General features: G+C 43.3%; 1 protein-coding gene across 2 annotated transcripts in view; it reads left to right on the top strand.

Moving 5' to 3' along the window:
- The window catches only part of LOC146868193 (glutamate receptor U1-like), a 162,138-nt gene that overhangs the window by 127,626 nt on the left and 13,214 nt on the right, over positions 1 to 21,298 (top strand). For both annotated transcript variants that reach the window (XM_085609240.1, XM_085609246.1), the window contains exons 7-9: positions 11,408 to 11,634; positions 14,957 to 15,054; positions 19,329 to 19,552. In XM_085609240.1, the coding sequence (XP_085465366.1) occupies positions 11,408 to 11,634; positions 14,957 to 15,054; positions 19,329 to 19,552 (549 nt within the window). The remainder of the gene's footprint in view (positions 1 to 11,407; positions 11,635 to 14,956; positions 15,055 to 19,328; positions 19,553 to 21,298) is intronic.

The following is a 21,298-nucleotide window of genomic DNA, read 5'->3' as shown; positions in this document are numbered from 1 at the left end:
TTTACACTGAACAGCAGTGCTAAAGTGCCCAGAGTCCTAAAACCACCAACACTATGTCAGAAAAAAGGCTAGGAGGAAGGCAAAACGTTCAGGGATGACCCTGCACAAAGGGCCAAGTCTAACAAATATATTTTTGGTGAAGTAAGGTTTTTTTTTAATTGCATGTTTAAAAATATCACGCGTAGAAATTGGGCATTTTCTTGCTTAACCATTTTATGACTCTGACTGTCTGTAGAATACATGTCTGGGTTGGCTGACAGTTAAGCTCTTGTGCATTCACTATAGACAGTCACACAAAGGGAGCTGATGGGCCTTCCTGAGCTAGAGTGGTGGGAGAAGTTGTCATTGTAGTGTGTCTAGAACCAAGTCAGGGAAAGACACGGTCTTTTGCCCTTCCCTTTGAAGAAGACCTCTGACACTCCAAGATTAGAACACTTCTGGCCAGAGGGCATTCTGCCAGGGTGAAGAGCTGGATGCTGTAGGAGGGACTGCCACTCTGCATGTTGCTTTGTTGTGCTGGCTTGCTGCTTGCTGCTTCTGTCCTGGGAGTGAAAGGACTGGACTTTGCTTTCTACATCCTGCTTCCAAGGTTCTCTAAGGGCTTGTGCGTGCTTGCCTCCTGTTAAGTCTCAGGGCTATCAAAAACTTCACTTACCAGTGCTGAGCTTTTTTGCTGCGTGTTCTGAATTGCCAAGTGGTGACAAATCCAGTTCCTGGGCCCTTGGAAGTGTAACCTGGTGATCTTAAGGAGATAATCCATGCATCGACTCCCAGCATCTGATTTATTGATGCATCGCTGCAAAAGACCGATGCAGCACCTGCTTCACGGCTGAGGAATTGACCTAGCGTCTGCTTCATGGTTGTGGAATAGACGCAGCACCTGCATCGCTGCTGTCAAATCGACGCTGTGTATCCAGTTTTTGACGCATTGTCCCTGAGAGCCGATTCTTCATCGCACCGCAGTAAGGAACCGAAGCCGCATGTCTGGAAACCGACTCATCACCTCCCCTTCCAGTAAGGAACTGACCTACCACCTCCACTGTCAGAAAGAAACCGATGCATCACCTCCCCTGCCTAGCAGTAAGGAACCAACGCATCACCTCCCCTGCCAGTAAGGAACCGACGCATCACCTCCCCTTTACTAAAATGAACGTATTCATTGATTTCAATGGACTTAACTTTCTTAATCTTTTAAAAGTGATACTTTGACTTGTGTGTGTTGGATTTTTGTCGTTTCGGTCTTCTATTATTCAAATAAATATTGGCTATTTTTCTAAACTGGTGTGGACTCCTTTTATAGTGTTTTCTCTGTGTTAATGTGTGTATGTACAATGCTATACACATTGCCTCTGCGATAAGCCTGACTTCTCGTGCCAATCTACCAAATGGTGAGCAGGCGTTATTTTGGCTGTGTGACTCCTTTATCTTGACTAGAGTGAGGGTCCCTACTTGGAAAGGGTAGAAACCACTGCCAACTAGAGACCCCATTTCTAACAGTAACAATTACAAAGAGAGATTACAAGAATGGAAAAGAACTTGCGAATGTGAGACAAAAGACAGAAAGTGTGGAGTGGTAGAAGGAAGAGGAATGAGATGGAATTAAGACGGCAGTTTTGGTATGCAGCAACCCAGCTTCAGGCAGCCACGGTGTTGGTCTCTTAAGAAAGACATTAGGTCCCAGCTCTTATGTGTTTTTTTACTAATGAGAAAATGGTTATAGCAACAGTGGGCAGATGTGAGGCTTGAAACTATTTTGTAAGTCTTTGAATAGATTGTTTTGGAGGAAAGCTGACTTAAAGCCAGTGAGAAAAAAGTCTGTATATTTCATTTGCCAATTGAGAGTTACATTAAGAGAGGTGATTAGGACTACCTGATCCACTCTCCAAAGCCCCTTTTCTGCCTACTATTAGCAAGCAGTCTCTACATCGTCTCCTGATTTGCCTCACCAGCGCAATATCAATGTTTTCCCAGCAATCTCATAAATGAGAGACTTCTGCGCAAAGCATAGGGGTATGTTTTCTAAAATCTCATGCAACCCAGCAACCGAGAATATTGTGCTGTGTTGGGTAAGAGGGAGAGACCAGGAAAGCATCCTATACAGAGTTATGACACTGTCCTGCTCTCTGCCCAGTGCTGGCACAGAATCATGCTGTCTAATGCCACGCACACATCTTTGAACCATAGTGAAAGGGTGTCTGAGGGAGTCTAGCATAGGATTTGCACTGGAAATGTACTGATACAAACTTCGATGCTTAGACTAACTTTAAAACGTTTCCCACATTGTAAGTGTATTGTACCATGCAGAACACATGCAAAATCGTAAAGGAAAGGAGAAATAAAAGCATTTCTCCTCAATAGCATCTATTTCAAAGGGGAGTTATTTCTGATGAAAAACCCTGTCTATTGTTTTTAGTAGATAGAATATTGCATCAAATTCCATGGGTGGTAGCGTGAGAATGCATGGAACGCCTCCTTGACACAAAGAAAAACAAAGCAGCGCTAGGCACTGCTGTGAATTAGTTTCAGATGACTTTCCAGCACAAATCAAATTTTTCCCTGGGAAATAAAATTTTAATTAACACTTTGCACTAATTGCAACACTTTTGTGACACAAACTCAGTGCAAAATATTAGTAAATATTCCCCTCAACATCGTACTAATGTAGACAGACATTTGGGGGTAAAGTAAGAGGATATTATTTCATGCATCAGATTTTAAAATGATTATTAAATGTAAGGATAACATGACTTGGTTAAGTCTTACTAAAGCGCTATACTTTCCTCATAACCGTCTTGGGTTGGGTTGTTGTCTCAGCCACAAAGTTGAGTTTTGATGAGTGCCAGTTAGAAAGAGAATATGGCTTAGCCACACTGACTCAAGGCTGTCCAGAAAAATTGTGGTCTTCTCAAAAACCCTGGAAATCAGCCATAAGGAGCTCCACTCCATTGAGATGAAGCCATTCTATCTATGCAACAATTTCTGCAAGTTCATGCCCAGCATTCACATGGTCCCGCCCCCACGACACTATTAACAATACAAACCACCAGCTATCCAAGGAAAGGTGGGAAGCTTTCCTCTTTCAATTAACTCAGAAAATGGAGCTCGGTTCACAAACCCTCACAGAAGGTTCAGAATGATGTCTTACTCCCCGAGTCCAGGAGAGATCCATGTCCGCTAAGTAACAACCCAAAACCATTGCAACTGGAAGAGCCTCACTGCAACGAGAGGTCATACAGATAATGGTGTGTGCATCAGAATCACTCTGATCTGATAAATTGTCACTCCCCAAAAACTCTAACTTTGCGATGGGTTCATAAAATTACCTATGTTTTCAAGGTTCTACCCAGATCATGATTAGGGCTCCCAGTTTTATGATATTTATTTTTTAACATTTCTGTCTGTATTTATCCATATTTATTTTTTGGCCGTCTCATTGGTATTTAGCCATATTTATTTTGTGTTTTGAACATAAATAAAGTTTTAAAATTGTATATTCCCCGTTTATTTAACTCTTAGACTGCCCTCATATGTGGATGCTTGTCATGTTTTAGCAAATTAGGCAGCCACATATAACAAAACACTACACCCACAGGTACATATTAGAGTTATACTACAAATGTACATTAACTTATGCCTGTATTTATGGACACTTCATCCTGTTTTGTAACTTCCATGGTGTCTAGCTGCTCAGCTTTTGCCTGGAGTTCATGAAAGGCCGCATGGAGAGTTCTCACACGAAGCACAAATCTCAGTATTTTTCTGCTTTTAAATATAAATACAGACAGGAAACACATTGGTTTCTGTCTGTATTTATCTTTAAAAATCAGTAAAAATGAAAACTGGGAGCCTTAATCATGAATATATCAATTCACTTTCAAAAAGTCCATAAACACAAGTGTTTAAAAAAGAAGAGTTCAGAGTTTGTCTTGTCCAGTAGGACACTGGCTATAGAATATGCTTTATTCAGCATAGAATTGAAGCCATTTTAGGTGAGGTTTTCCTTGTCGGATGCAGTGTCCAGCAACTTATCCTCTTAGTCAGGGGACCAGAGGGGGAAAACACTTTGGTATGGTCTTTGTTACTCCCTGTATATTGTGATGGGTGATGGAGGTCTGTAGCGAACTCTAGCAGGCCAGGCTACAAGGAATCCATTTTTACGCATGTTGTTAGCCAAGACCTTTTGATTTTACTGAAAATATGACTATAACATACTTGTTTATATGGGCTTTCGCTAAGCACCGCTCATCCGTTAGTCTGCCATTGTGTCATTCACATTTTTCTTTCACCCACTACAGCATACAGCATGAGGCAATGAGTCTGCCCAGTTCATCCATTGACTGACTTCATTGTGAGGAACAACATTCTGCCCTTTCACAATGTGAACATCTTCACACAAAGTAGTTTCCTCTGTGCCAGGGACCACTGAGCAATGTGTGTTTTTTTGGCTCAAAAAATATATTTCTTTTTCACATGGAGGAAGCTGAGCAAGGAGTCTGGCTTGGTTCTAAAACCCAAATCACCATTGGAGCCATCAATAGATGTAAAACAGGCAATAGAGGGGTGCGTCTTACAAATGGGAGAAAAATAGGAATCATCACTTGCCCAGTTCAGGTACATCTTTTAGGTTGCTTCAGGCAGCACTACGGAACTTGTGTTAAATAACAAGCCTCTTTGGTACCCCAAAGTGGATTATAAGAGGATGAAAACAAAGAACACCCCCTATCAACTGCCAACCTCTGCTCCAACGAATGTTGCATGAATCAGTATTAGTCACTGTGATGCACCAAATGATGAGGCTAAAGTAAAGCATGTGCTTTAGGAACACCGGCAAAGCTTTACTGGTAATCCCCCAATAGGGTTACATGAGCAGTGGCTGAAACCACCAACAAATGAGGAATATATTAGAACCAGGGCAAAGATACAGTTTCTGTTTGCAATAAGATGGTGCAGCAGGTAATGATCCATAGGCACGACCACTGGATTTATGTGATTTTGCAGCTGCAGCATTTTCCGCATAATTATGGATTTGCTGCATTTGCCACATAATTCACCATCTGCTGCATGTTCGACAGATTTTTTTTTTTTTTAAATGTAGTTTAGGTGGATCAAAATTTACTAAAAATGCAGCAACATCTGTTGCTGCACAGCGTAAGGCCCTTCGAAAATTGGATGGCTCATCTTTCTGTTGTTTATTGCTGTATGTGTGAGCGAGACTAGTTCTAATGAGCTGAAACCTTTGCTCAGATAGTGTTAACATGTATAAAAATGACTAAATATTTCTGAAATACTATCACAAAATGTGCCACATTATGTTGTATAGTTGTCCTTTTCTTACCGTATGATTTAATAATCCATTCGTCCCTACCTCATAATTCCGCACCCTACCTATAGGCAGCCTCCGCCTCATCCATGCACACTAGGGGGCATATTTACAAGAAAATGGGGAAGTGTGTTGTTAAACCAAGATGGCTAACAATACGCTTTGTCACTTTAGAAACGCAGGGCTGCACCATATATATTTACTAGAATATGGTGCACACCTGCGTTTCCCCCTGCTCTGACGATAAATGTAGCTGCCTAGTACCAACGCAGGAACCCTTGTATCATAGTTCAAGGGAGCCTGTGTTGAGGAGAAGATATTTTATGTGCAGGAAGGTCCCTCTTCATGCTCATAAACAATCAATAAATGCCGTTTTGTAACTTCTATGTGAGCTGCTTAATGCAGCACACATAGAAGTTGCAAAGTTTAATTTTTTTAAATGATTGTTTATGTGCAGGAAGGGGGACCTTCCTGCACATAAACGATCATTGGCATTTTGCTGTTTCTATGTGTGCTGCAGCACACATGGAAACAGCAAAAACGAGGAGAAACAAAGCATTTCTCCTGCTTAAGACTAGGTTTTCCCTGGTGTTAATTTTGGCGCTGCCTCCTATTTACGCTGCTCTTGTAAATAGGTGGCAGCGTCAAAATCAATGGGTGTTGCGGTGGAACGCCCACAGCAACACTCACTGCCCGCCCTTTTCAAGCGAAGTGGATTAATGCTGCCTTGTAAATCGGGCAAAGCTCCTATCGCCATCACAACGCCACTAACAGTGACATTGTGGTGGTCATAGGGGCTTGTAAATATGCCCCTCAGTGTCGCGGGATGCTGAAGAGGCTGCACGTGTAACCAAAAGATCTACCCTCTATCCCTGCATCATCACACAACCAGATGGTTAGATGATGCCTTATCGCTTTATTCTCCCCCTCCCAGCTTAGTTCCCTAATTTTCATAAAGTGTGCGCCCAGAAGAGATTCAATCCTCAGTGTACGCTATGCAAAGAAACCTGACACTCCGTCCGTTCCCTAACGGGGCTCTGATTTATTGCTGCAAAAGCCGGTGTGTTTAGCTAAAGGGGAAAGGTTGGCGCAATCGGTCGATTTCAGCCGCCCTATTGCCATGGCAACAGACATTCCTTCATTACAGCGGCTGAAAACAGAAGATTCGGCCGAGATCAATGTCCTCCTCCCGGCACTCAGGTGAAAGCAATTATGAAGCCTGGCTTTCTGATTTTGGCTTTAAGGCTTGTTCATCAGATGGCACCCTTTATTACATTGTAACTCCCTGGTGTGTTTGCCATTGTTTATCAAAATGTGTATTTGATCAAATCACGCGCGAGACTTCTAATCCTCCTTCTTATGTTTATTTATTCATGCATTTATTTAATTATTTAATTACCTATTTGTTTAGGTTGGTGTTATACGTGGCCCACAATTGGCTTCTCCCTAACCTCACACTGCCACTGCAGCGCTTGCATACATTGGAGTCTTTTTTTTTGTTGTTGTTACATAGTGCTTAGTAGAGGGCGTTGGACTGTTTCTAAGCACTCCCACTAATTCGCCCTGTAAATGAACTACAGGTAAATCAAGCCACGAGAGCTCTGAGCAGTTCTTCTCTCTTTCTTTGCATTAGTGTCTGTTAGTTTAGTTTTTATCTTTTTAAAACATGGCCAGAAGAATGTACAGCAAAAAATACAGTAGTGGCTGAAATACTGATATTTGACCAGAGACAGCCCGGCGATTGTGGTACATGGAAATGAAGTCATTTTTTCAAGATTACACCTGTTTGGCCCTAGGAAGGAGCTAGGATAAGGCGTTTAGTTCTACAACCAAAAACTTGGGATTATCACACATGACCCAGATCAGATGATGGTACTTTCTTCTGAGCCCCATTGAGGCCAGCACATTCAGTGCTACATTAGTATTTTTGAATTAAGTTATCACTACCATGTGAAAGGGAATGGGTTCCAGACACTGTCCATTTTTTTAAATTCTGGTTTGATTTAGGTGTGCATAATTAGAATTCCAGGCCTTCAGTCATGTTTTTATCAGTGCTCTAAATGGGCCGGTACTGTCCGGTACGGAGTACCGGCACTTTTTTTATTTTGAGAGGGGAAGTACCGGCACTTCTCTAGAGAAATTGAATACTTTTAATTGGGGAGTACCGGAACCTCTCGGAAACAAGCAGGTACTCTGTTACTGAGTACCTGCACTTCTATTTTTCCATTTCAAGCACTGGTTTTTATTAAGTAACAAACACAATCAGGCAGTACATTCGACCCTGGTGGAGGTTTCAGAAAGGTAATAAGCCCACGTCCTACCATAGTCGACAATAGGCTGAACCCCTTCGCTCTCTGGTCACAAGTACAGAAAATCAGAAAATAGCGGTGTCCGATTCCACTGAACAGCGGTCCCAGGACAGTGGCGTTTGCCCATCATCATGTGACATAGCTGTTGTAAAAGACAAAACAGTGACTCAATTAAAAGTCAAAATCCGTTCAAAAAAGTGAGCAGCGGTCGCATATAACAATGCACTGTTCTCTCCTGTTCTCTCCAAAGGGGCCCCGCTCGCACCACCACTGGGGGTAGGGGAGGCTGAGGGAAAAAGAAGTAGGAGGGGCGGCGGAAGAGGAGGGTGGGAACGGGGGAAGGAGTAATCAGTCTTGCATCATGAGGTAAATCAATGAAGTATTGTATGGAGCTCTGTGAACCACATGACTTCCGGGTGCTTACCACCACCACCAGCACTCCAACGGAAAAAGTCAGGCTTCCTAAAAAAGGATGCACAGTCACGCCACCTCCAAATACTAAAACAGGGTGAGCAGGGTTTTAAATGCAATGTACTTATGATAGACCTGTTAAACAGATATGTGAGGGCTTAAGATCTGATGTCACTTCTTATGTTGCCACTTCCTGTGATGTCACGAGCTGTGATGTCACGCGCCGTCATGTCACACGACGCGGTGCCACACGCCGTGACGCCATATGCATTCTGATTAACTAGGTTAGTCCCCCACTATTTTTTAGGACTTGTGCCCGGGTGTTAATACGATTCTACGTAAAGCAGGTGAGCCTAAAGATATCTTTTGATGGTGGTCAAAGTGGACGTATACTCAATGTCTTGCACCAGGGAATTCCAAGAAGATGGCCCCAGAACAGAGAAAGATGTCCTTTTTGACGTGATTTGCACTCGGAAAATACATTAATAAATCTTAATCTGATTTCTTAGTTTCCGCAGCGGAGAGTTTAAGTAGATCATGTTGGTCAGATACATTGCGCCCAGATTTTCGATGGATCTATTCATCAGATCGCCCAGTTCGAGCAGAGTTCTGTCCCTGACTGGGAGCCCATGCAGGGCCCTTCTAGCTGTTAGGGCTGAGCTCTCCTATCCACTGGTCCACTCCAGCACTCTGTGTTCTTAGTGGACAGCTGAACTTGAAGGCTGGAAAATAAAGAGGATCAATGAAAGAAGCTTGTACCGTAAGGACAGACACTGTAAAGACCTTACAAAGTAAAGAAGGCAACTTGGTGCTACAGGACAACCAATGTGGCGAGCTTACAAAGTATGGACGGACCGCGCAAGCAGTTAAGAGCTACAGGACAAACAATGTGACGAGGTTTGAACATAAAGACAAATGACATGGGTGGCGTGGAGCCAGTTGACAGAAAATGTGAAGAGCTTAGACCAAGGAAAGACGACACAGATAGGGTGGAGCTAGAAGACAGACAATGTGACGAGCTTACATTAAGGGACGATGACACAGGTAGAGTGGAGCTAGAGGACAGACAATGTGACGAGTTTAGAACAAGGGAAGACAGCACGGGTAGCGTGGAGCAGGAGGGCAGACAATGTGACACGCTTACAACAAGGACATACAGGACGGGTCGCGTGGAGCTACAGGACAGACAATGTGACGAGTTTAGAACAAGAAAGACGACAGGGGTTGCATGGAACAGGAGGACAGACAATGTGATGAGTTTAGAACAAGGGAAGATGACGTAGGTAGGGTGGAACTACAGGACACACGTGATGAGTTTAGAACAAGGGAATATGACACAGGTAGCGTGGAGCAGGAGGACAGATAACATGACGAGTTTTGACATAAGGTCAGATGTCACTAGCAGAGTGGAGCTACAGGACAATGTGACAAGTTCAGAACAGAAGGACATATGACACGGGTAGCGTGGAGCTGCAGGACAGATAACGTGCCGAGCTTAGAATATGGAAAGCTGACACGGGTAGCGTGGAGCTACAGGACAGATAACGTGCCGAGCTTAGAATATGGAAAGCTGACACGGGTAGCGTGGAGCTACAGGACAAACAATGTGACGAGCTCAGAACAAAAGGTCATGTAATGTAGTGAACATAGAACAGAAGGGCTGACAAAACAAGAAGATTTGATCTGTAGGTCAAAAATGTGATGAGGTTAGAACATAAGTCCATGTAATGTGATGAGGTTAGAACATAAGTCCATGTAATGTGATGAGGTTAGAACATAAGTCCATGTAATGTGATGAGGTTAGAACATAAGGCCATGTAATGTGATGAGTTTAGAACATAAGGCCATGTAATATGGTGAGAATAGAATTTATGTAAAGACAATGTAAGCCACCTGGAGCTCCAGGACAGACAATGTGACGACCTTAGATCATAAGGAGAAACCACAGGAGCAGCGAGGAACTACAGGACAGAAAGTGAGTCGAGTTTACAACATAAGGACAGATAACATGAGCAGCATGGAGCTATTACTGGGCACACGGGGGCTTACTTATGAGCCCTTGCGTCACTTTTGCGCCGCCGGTGCGTCACTTTTTGTGACGCACCAGCAGCGTAAAAAAATGCGCCATGTTGCATCATATTTACAAAGAGACGCATCTAGGTAGATGCGTCACTTTGTAAACCCCTGCGCCACATTATACCTGCGCCAGGTATAACGTATGCAGGGTGGGCGTTTTGACGCAAGTAAGCCTCGTAGAAGTGACTCAGTGAAATCTATAAGATTTCACTGCATCACTTCTAGGACGCAAAAAGGCGTAAGACTGACGCAGGCACATTTTAAATGGGACTTGCCCATGTGAAATGACCCATTGATGGAGTTGCGTCACTTTCGTGACACACTCCAGCAATGCGCCATTTTTGCGCCTACAGATACGTCAGAAATACTGACGTATCTGTAACTCCTTATGACATAATGCGTCATACTGTAAATATGACGCATCCAGCATGTTGCAAGGAGAGCGCAATGAAAAGTGACGCATCGCTGTTTTCACACAGCATGCGCCACTTTTCATAAATGAGGCCCACAATGTGAAGAGCATAGAACATAAGGACATGTAATGTGACGAGTTTAGAACATAAAGACAGACAAACGCAAGTAGCTTGGGGCTACGAGACAGATAACGTGGCGAGTTTAGAATATAAAGATAAGTGACAAAAGCAGCTTGGAGCTACTGGACAGACGCGATGAGCTATGAACATACAGCCTTGTAATGTGAGGAGCTTTTAACATAGGAGTTGTCGATAGGGTGAACGTGGAGCACACAGACAGGACTTGTGCAGAGCTTGGACACATGGACAACATGGGCAGACCATTTGTGGAGTTTGACGCACACAGAAAGGCCTTTATGAGTGTAAAACCGACATGTAAATTACTACTGATGTGGTTTTGCTCTCAGAAAAAGGCTATTTGCATGTGTATTTAAACATACATGCATATGTAACTTTGTGCAATGGACCTAGGGCATGAAGTTTGAAACAAGGGAATTTACAGTGTGAAGAGATAACATTCCATTGCAGTACTTTACATCCAACGTCATCAATATATTATTTTTCGCAGGAATTCCAGATCAAGCTCCAATAGGCGGACAGCTCGTAGTGGTTGCTGTATGAAAAGTAACTGTTTTACTTGTAATGTTTGTACTGTATCAAAGAGACAATTGCAGGAGATATTAACACTGTTGAAATAAGCATTGGTGTCATGATATAGGCACATCTAGAATTAAGAAGAGGAAAAAGTTTGTCTGTCTTAATTGCCAAACAACGGACCACGAACCCTGCCCTGAATTGCCATCTGGTTGCACACACAGGAAGCAGATTTGGCAATGGGCCCACTCACGATCACCGCAGCTCGCGAGCAGGTGATCGACTTCACGAAGCCCTTCATGCAGACTGGGATCAGCATCCTCCTGAAGAAGGACGCTACGGCTCAGGACTCCTTCCTTTTCCTCTTCTTGCGACCCTTCAGTGCCGAAACATGGATTGGTGTGCTTGTAGCGTACTTTGTGACGTGCCTCTGTCTCTACGTTGTTGCCAGGTAATTGCTCCTTTAGCGTCCTTTTTATATTTGACTATAAATGCACTGTCACTCGAAACACTTTCAGTATAGTTAAATGATGAACCAAAACATTCTTACAATAAATTGTGTTCATCTATGCAGCAAAAATGGTGCAAAAATAGATTTGTTTCTTCTTTTTTGAATCAATGTAAATCAAACTACTTTGGCCAATATCTCTATTCTTCTGCTTTAAATCCACTTGACATTTATTTTCAGATCCAGATTTCGATTGGCAAATGTATTAATTTAATTTGCAATATTATGTGTATGCTCTTCCTAGTTTATTGGTTGTTAACTTGTTTGGTGTCATATGTGATGCGTTTAGCATCAAAATGCACAAAATGGCTTCTCACCATCAACCGAGTAGAGGTGCTTGTGTGGGATCCACTGATTTCCTTAGAAACTCCAAAAGTCAAGCGTGGATGCATCAGTCGCGTACATATAAGGTTTTCTGCATACGAGCTCATTTAGACCTTCAGCTGCACACAAGTATGAAGAGTTTCTGTTTGAAGTTCCCAATTAACCCCTTCAGTGCCCATGACGAGCTGGACTCGTCATGGGCTGCGGTGGCGCTGTGCCCATGACGAGTCCAGCTCGTCATGAACTCCGCCCGCTAATGCAAAGCGCGGCACTGGGCGGGGAAAGGGGCGGGCATGCAAGGGGTTAAAGCCTTTGGAGAACTGTACTGTTTGCTGTCAAGGACTACGTGGAGAAGGATACTGCCTAGGCAGGACACATAATGGGCTTTGGCATGATTACTGTTTGGCAGCATCTTTACTACTTGATGGTCAAGTGAAGAACTTGGAAATCATCATACCACTTGATGGATAGCGAGTAATGCCCTCCCCCCAGTAAGGGAGCCTCACGCAAACCCTGCCCAGTCTCCCAAGATCTCCCTACCCTTGTACGTTTGAGATACCATTGCACCATAGCCCAGACCAAGACCAGTGGAAGTCTACTCATATTAGGAGCAGTGTGTGCACTTTCACGGAATGTAATACCAAAATTTGTTATAGCATTTGGAATGGAAGGGAACAGTCCACATTCCTTTAGGATAAGCCCCATGCAAATACTTTCTTCAAAAGCACATGAAAACATGTCATGCCACTGGACTTTTCCCACTGGTTAGTACTCACCCAAATTCCATCTGGCATTCTGTTATGTGTAGGATCTTCCTGCAAGAGGTCATCATGTTTGCCATCATTGGCTGCCATCTAACTTAGTTAAGCCAGGGTAGTCCATAAAGAGAACACAGGCACTTGGATAAATTGGGATGGGAATTTCCACTACATGGTAAACAGGCTTGGATCTTTGGCATGAGTCCCTGCCTGCATGTGAAACTGGCGTCATGATTTTACTTTGGTTCTGACGTCATACTAACCCAGCATGGGCTAGAAACATAGGCCTGTACCAGAAAATGTGATACCCGCGGCCTGATCTGTGCCTCGGATGGGGGCAACAAGCTTGCTCTCATATTAGCCAGTGGACTACTATCTTTGCCCATGTAAAGAGCTGGTAGTAGCCTACCACGTTTCGTGACTTTATAGTGTGATCACACCTTTTTGTGTCAGTGATAGTGCAGCCTACTGATTCCTCCTATGGAAAGTTATGCTGTTATGTACAACTCAGAATCTGACATTCTGTTTGTATGTTGAGTGTGGTTAGGTGTGGTGTGTGTGTGGCACATGTAACAGTACTCTGAATGCTGTGTGAGTCTGAGTAGGGTGTCAAGTGGGTTCCACTTAAGATGTCCCTGGTCTAGCAAGGCACACGATGGAGGGAGAGGATAGCTTCACCAGGCAGTGTAAGTGCATTGCCCATATTCCTGTGCCTGAGGGCTAGAGACCTAGACACTGAAGTGAGGAGGGTGGAGACAGGGTTACCTCAAGGACTTCCACAAAAGCCTTATTAGCAAAAGGCAGCTGATTATTTCTTCTTGAGCACTGCAGTTTGATACATGGTAGGAGAGAGGAGAGGGTCTGCAGCTCTGTTCGAGATGAGGACGTTTCTGGGCAATGCCTGCCCTTTTGTCTGTTTCTTATTTCTGCTTCAGAAAGGTCATAGCATAGAACTTTAACTTCATTAAGCCTTTGCTGTGGATATTCCCGCTTGGATCACATAAACTGGGTCAGGAGAGTGGCCTGAAAATTAGGTTTGAAAAAGTACCAACTCACATTTATTTTTGATGCCCATGACAGTGGATCCACATTTCCTGTCTGGGAAATGTGTATAAATGTGAGGTCTTATAACTATCATAAGAGACTCACTGTGGTACCACAGATTGGACTTGATATATTACTTATTGCATTGGTGTGTGGTATCAGATGAAATGTAAGTGAGGCGTAAGTTAAAAGTGGGAATCAGAGAGTAGGTGAGTTTACTCCAATACTGTCTTTTGATCCCAGAGCTGAAAAACAAATTCCTGGGGGGTTTGATTTTGAAATCCACACATTTTGTACTCTTTAAAGGGTGTTTTTCTAAACTATATAATCAGCAGACCGGACAGCCGTATCTATACGACTTTGAAGGATGTCGACTGATGGTACTATCCTTGGCACAGCTAAGGAAGCAGTGAGGGTTCTCCCAATGCACTCTTGCTGTGATTTAGAAAGTACTTATAATGATATCTAAATGTGGGATCCGTGTGCAGTTGGGAGAAACAGGTCCTCTCAGCCTTAACTATTATTTTTAATTTAAATTGTATTTCTTTTTGAGCTAGAATTGCAGCATATGGTCTAAATGAACTTGCTGGTTACATCTAGAAGAAAGACAATACACTTGACAAAGAGTTGAGGTTTGCTATGGAGAGAATGCTCCTTTAACCATAGCGAAAACAAAGGCATGCAGTTCACTATGTAGGAACACCAAAGTCCCACAGAGTTGCCACGTTCCATCATTTTCCAATGTAAAGTATATAACTTGATTTACGAAACAGAATTCTCTACATAGAATAAGAGTGACTACAAAGGAAAATGAAATATATATTTTGTGTACATTTTTATCAACATTCTTTGGACTGCATAGTGGCAGCTTACACCCAAAGGGAATGCCATGACCTTCATTTAAATTACAGGGGCATAACAGGAGGTAACAATGCAAACCTAAAGTTAAAACTGATAATCCCAGAGCTTGAGAAAAAAGATGTGCCATTTCCATCATCCAGATCTGTAGATCAACTCTTTTGACACAAAATGAAATGATCTAAAGCTCCTTTTATTCCATCATTTGCAAAGGGACAGTGATGGGTTTGAATTTGTTATTACAGAACACAGGATTTTAAAATGTCCTCTTCCTTCCTCAGGCTCAGCCCCTGCGAGTGGACGGCGCCTCCAACCGAGGAGAAGAAATTCACCTTCCTGAACAGCCTCTGGTTTGGAGCCGGAGCTCTGACCCTGCAAGGTGAGACCAGAGAGGGGTACTGATTTAGGAAGTTGATTTGTGGGGAAAAGGTGCATCACTTGGAAGTTATAAACACTGCATGGGCATCTGTTAATACTGCAAGTCGTTATGTTCCCAGGAGTATGCTTAGACAACCCTCAGGTTATTTTGGGATTTGTGTTTTACACTCTATTATTGCAAGCTAGCAGTGGCATCACATCGTATGACACTAGGTGATGGGTAGAGCCAGCAAGAAGGTTCAACATGTTACTACCCAACTGCTGACTTCTGGGTTGGCCTGCTGTTCATGGGTTCAAATCCTGGCAGAGCCAACTCACTCTTTAGCCCTCCAATTTTGCTAAATTTACTGTCATTAAACTTGGTATACTGACTATTATTCCTAGCTGCTATCATGGTCAGACATTGGTAGCACAAGACTAATAAGGTCAATTAGACCATGGTGGGTGGCCCACATTGCTGCAATGGCAGGGGAGTATGCCACCCCCCCTGGCAGAGGACAGCCTGCCAAATTTACAGATCCCCGTCAGGCAGGTGGAGATCTCTGTGTCTTCAGCTGAGCCACTGGTGTTTTTCAAGTAACAGCCTCCCAATAAGCTAGGTTGTTTCTTGGGGGAAAAAAACCTGTCCTCATTGGCAGGGACTTTTCTCCTTGTGTGCAACGGTCATTGTTTGATTTACTTGACTATGATGCCACACCTTTGTGGCAGTGCTGTTGTTTATGTAGTGTCTTGTGATATTTTAGGATGGAACCCTTTTGGCTCCTAACGGATTCCGTAGAGCTGTGACACAGGTGTCAGAACACAATGCCATGAAAGCTTGGTTTTAGAGTGCTTAGTTCACAGTTACATGAAGAAGAATAAAGACATGTACTAAGCTCAGTGTGTGGCACAGTCATTTGCGGGTAGCCAAGCTGGGAAGATGCTACCGCTTCAGTGATCTACAGATAGTGGCATTAGATTGCAGGATCAGTGTCATTATTATCAAAATCTATGATGTAATGTGTCCCTAAAGACAAGATTCAAAACAGCATTTAAAAATAAAATCAATAAGGAAGAATTGACTCAAAAAGGGAGTTTGGGTTCAGGGATTTGGGAAAAACCTGAATGTTTACTAAAATGTAAAGTGTAATACTGAAAAATAAAAAAATGGAAATGCAGCAGCAATCTCATAGAATGAGTTAACATACATAGAAATGAATTGCCACAAAGGCTCTCAGTTACCGAAGTAATGGAATTCGGGCAGCATCCCTAGCAGTCTCTCAGAACCTCTCTTGGTCACCCCCAAATTCAGGGGTGTTGATTGCCAATTTCAGCACAAAAATGATGCAAACTGCTTAGTCAATATGGTGTCAGCAAAAGTAGAACAATTACAACAAATCGTATTGCAATATTTTAAAACGTCATGTAACCGTACCATCTTAACACTAGCCCAGTACATGAACATTGATTTGCGTCTCCTGACCTAATCTCATCAGGGGAGACTGGGCAAACTAGTTACATAAACATCAGAAAACAATCATAAATGAATGCAGTACAGTGTGCTAGCAGGAGGAGCCTTGGAAGGTAGCAAAAAGGTTCATACAGCTAGTTCTTCGAGATCAAGATGTCACACAATTAAACAGGGCACATCTTGCTGTGTGTGGTGTCATGAGAGAAATATAAACACACAATGAACATCAGGCTAGAGTAGTCATTTTAAGAAAGATGAAGTCGACTACTAACTGAGGCCTATTTTAGCCTAAGCCAGAAAAATATTAAGGCACAATAATGATTTGCTGTCAATTATAGAAGCAATTCACATCTATGAATTCAAATGTGGAATAACTAATATTAGAACATTGGAATGTTGGGAGCTCCATTAAAAACAATGGAGTGCTCCGGGCTTATAGTGGCTTGTATAAGCCCGGAGCTTCAACATTCCAATGTTTCTTTGTTCACAGCTGTGGCTGTCAATAAAAGCTTCAGGGAGCCTGAGGGGATTTCAATCCCCTCGCGTGCCCTGAAGCCTTTGTTTTGTTTGTTAGAACATTCTGCCCTCTAGTGGCAGAATGCTCTAATAGCCTTATAGCCCTTCGCAGCTGGGCTATACCGGCTATTAAAGTCCCGCTCCCTTGTTAAACGCTGGAGCGGGCCTTTAATAGCCGGTATAGCCCGCTACGGTGGGCTATAAGGCTTCATTAATACACATATATAATTGAAATTGTGCAATGGTGGTCACAAGTAGAGAACTCTAGTGATGGTCACCCTGCTTTAAATATAGCGGAGCGACCACCGCTATGACCTGGCAGCCCTGTGGAAGGCGGGCTGCCAGTACAGTGATTTAAGTTTTCAGAGCCAGCTAAACATCTATCAGTGTGAACCTGATGCTTCCCCCATCTATAAATGAAGCAGCAGGAACATTCGATTGAGAGAGCTGGTGCTCTGACAAACTCTAAAGTTGTTCAACCAGTTTAAAGCGACTTCCATTATGTGCGTATATTATGTGCTAGTTGCCGAGCTTGATACCCATTTGCCTTGTGTTTATTTACTTATAATATATAACATATTGCTCCCAGGTGCTAGGAGCTGATGGCAAATATCAGCCTAAGCAGTTCAAAAACAGCACCCATAAAAGTGACGACCAATTGCCAGAGTTAATTATGTAATGGACAAATAAACAGTTTTATCTGCAAAGGTAGTGCCGCTTTTTAAGATCAATGATAGGAAAGCACCGTCGTCCATATCGAGAAAAATGGAACCACATACCTCCTATTAGTTCTAAACCCATTGAACTCAGGTTTCCGTAGACCGGAGTCCATGTGATTTTATCTTAGATATAATTGCATGGAGCCCATCAATATACAAATAAGGTGTCATTACCTTAATTCTCTCCAATTCAGGTGGAGGTACAACATCGCCAGAGAGTTAGGATTGAATAGTGAATTCGGTGTTCTAAATAATTCTTTTAACGTAATAAGTTGGTAATGATTCTGACTTTGTAAAATGTAAGGAGATAAGATTACTTCCAAATCGGTCATAATTCCATCCGTACTGGACTTCCAATTGACAGAGCAGAATGTCCTGTTGTTTTAATTCAGGTGTTGACCAATTATCATTTTTAGAAAATCATTTCAAACCATTTGGCTTTGAAAGGGGCTCAATCTGTAACCGAGTGAGCAGGGCATTAAGGTACTCAACTGGACCATAACAAGGGTAGGAGCCATCTTGCCTTGGGCATTCAGAATATGCAAATAATTACTAGCATTGTGACAAGACCAGCATGATATCAGGAGGGTACACATCACAGTCATACCCTCACTCCCACATGTATGTGGGCACACAAATGGACACATACTCTCACTCATAAAGTTGCACAGGCATGCATAAATGTACACACAAACAACGCAGTAGCATTCAAGTTTTTTTTAAACTTATCCCACGAAAGCTGGCTATGGCCTTTCCTGCTCTAGCTGCCTCAATTCTCCTTGCACTCCTCAGCTCAGCTCCAGTTTCCAGTTCTTGATCCATGGCAGCCTTGGCTTCTTACTGACAGTGTGTTTGACAGTGTGCGGCCTGCAGTGGTGGCTACTCTAACCTCAAAGCAGGGGGGCAACACGAACGTGACAGGGGGTGGGGTGGGTGTGCAGGGGAAATAATAAATTAAAATCACTTACCTGCCGCTGTCGTCTTCACCTCGATGCTCCTCTCCTGAAGCCAAGCACACTGCACTGGCTCCTAGGGGCCAATCACAGCTCTCATTCTGGTTATACTAGCAGGAGAGCAGCAGAGTGAATGGCCTGAGTGAGATGAACTAATGCTTGCTCAGACCCTGGGAGTCTGTGCCTTTTCTCCACCCAGCTGTGCAATACAGCTGGGTGAAGAAATGTAAGTGCGCATGTCAGTTTGGTCGTTCTAAGATGGCCGGCCAAACCGATATGCGCACTTACAGTGCACAACTCCCTCTACCCTCAGTGATATTCCGTCAGGATGTCCCCGCCCTAAGGGTGGCAATTGGCTACTCTTCCAGTACAAAACCTATGCTAGACTCATGGAGACACCCCTGCACTATGACACAAAGGTGCCTCTGTGACGCACAAAAGCGGAGTTCGCTGCCGGCACTAGGGAAAGGGGAGGAGAGTGCCATATTTCTGTAAATATGGCGCTCTCCTCCTCTTTCCTTTTCACACAGCGCAGCATTTGCAGCTCCTGTGCTGCATCAATGAGTTGTAAATTTGGCCCTTCGTTTACTGATTGCTTACATAATATCTTCCCATCTGCTCCCAATTCCATTCACAGGTGCAGAGCCTCACCCTAAATCAACATCAGCACGTATAATTGCTGTCATCTGGTGGGTGTTTACTATCATCGTTGTGGCAGCCTACATCGCAAGTTTTGCGGCTATGTTGAAATCTGGGGATGAACCGACACCGTCCTCCATCCAGTCATTTGAAGACTTGGCGAAGCAAAGAGCCATTGAGTATGGTACAATCGAAGGATCTTCCACCTATCAATTCTTCAAGGTAAAAATGTGATACATTGAAGTTTTGCACTATTAGTTAACAAACAGCGATAAGAGCCACACCTGCAACTGAGTCCAGGGACAAAGTGACAAAAGGCTAGAGTCAACTTCACACATGTCTACTTAAGTACACGGATAAAACTAGTCAAATGCATGCAAAACTATTTAAAAACGTGCATAAGCTTTTAGATTTTAAGCATGTAAAAGCACAACACAAAGTCAGGTCTATGAACATACATGGATGGGAGAAATGCAATCTGAGCCCACTGTCATCAATGCCTTTCCTGTAAAGTAATCTGGGGCAGATTTACAAGAAAGTGACGCATCTGTCAGATGCGTCACTTTCCCTGCGCCTCCATGCAAAACCCTTGAGCCACATTGAATGCGCCGTATTTACAATACAGCACCCCATGGCGCAAAGATTGACAGATGTGCCAGAAATTCTGACGCATCTGTTGGCGCAAAAGTCACGCGTTGCTGGAGTCGTGTCACAAGCACCACGCAACTCCAGCAATGCACGGGGAGGCCAATTCCTAATACACTGCATTATTCCTTACGCCTGCTCAAAGCAGGCATAGGGTTTTGACGCAGTTGCGTCCTAGAAGTGGTGCAGTGAAATCTTGTAGATTTCACTGCGTCACTTCTACAAGGATTTCCTGTGTGGGAACACCCATCCTGTGTACATTATACCTGATGCAGGTATAATGTGGGGCTGGGCTTTACAAGGTGACGCATCTCCCTAGATGCATCACGTTGTAAATGGACTGCAATGTGGCGCATTGTTTATGCTGCCACTGCATCACAAAACATGACGCAAATGCGGTGCAAAAGTGTCACAATGGGCTTGTAAATCTGCCCCATCTGTGTTTTGTATATTCGACCAATTTTATAGCAAGCTAACACTTTTATAGCTTCCAAAGATGAGCTTTGACATTATTATTTTTGCCGTACTGCTCAAAAACACCTGTAGTGATATCGTTCATTTTAGGTGCCCAGAATTTTGATATTTAAAGGACTTGTGTACAATCTTTCTTCTTTTCCTTTACCCTGGCCACAGTGAGACGTCAGTGGAATGTAGTCTTTGGCAATCCAAGACAGGTGTTCAACAACACCCAGTGACTTTAAAGCATCAAAAGAGCCATGGCCAGAACAAACCTTCCAAACATGCCTCCACTTTTATTTAAAGTTATATGGATGCAAATTAAGTAGTAGTCATTGGTCACCTTTTTGTTTTTAAAGACATTTCAAAGACTGTTGTATGTAGTGATAGGTTCCCTATGTACAATATTTGTGTGGAAACCGGGTCTCAGTTGCTGCACAGGTGTTGAATTGTGGCTCAATAGAGTGCCATGGCGAAGAATGCCATTGTTTCCACTGTGTCAGAGAAGAGCACCTCCACTATGTGCCTGGTGCGTGTAATGAGAATAATACTGTTGCTGGCAATTGATTGGTTTTATACGTGCAGGGCAGTGTTTTGAGCGGCTGTAGCGAATATATTTAGGTTTTTTTCAGTTGGAACATGCTGGGAGCTTCAAGGGCCTCTATGCAAGATTATACCTGCAGGATAAGTTTCAGCTCTGTGGGTTGCACTGGGGGTCTGCAGAATAGTTCTTTCCTGAAGTGCCTTACCTTGAAAGTGGCCTACCCAGGGAGGAGAGGTCAGTAGGACCCCCAGGCACACAAGGACTGGATGAGGCAGCACTAAGCTTGCTTTAACCTTCTGCTGGAAACTGCCCCAGCAGGCAAG

Source organism: Triturus cristatus, chromosome 1_2 (genome assembly GCF_964204655.1).
Source record: "Triturus cristatus chromosome 1_2, aTriCri1.1, whole genome shotgun sequence".
NCBI lineage: Eukaryota > Metazoa > Chordata > Amphibia > Caudata > Salamandridae > Triturus > Triturus cristatus.
Note: the sequence above shows the minus strand (reverse complement) of the source record. Positions and strands in the feature narration are given on the sequence as shown.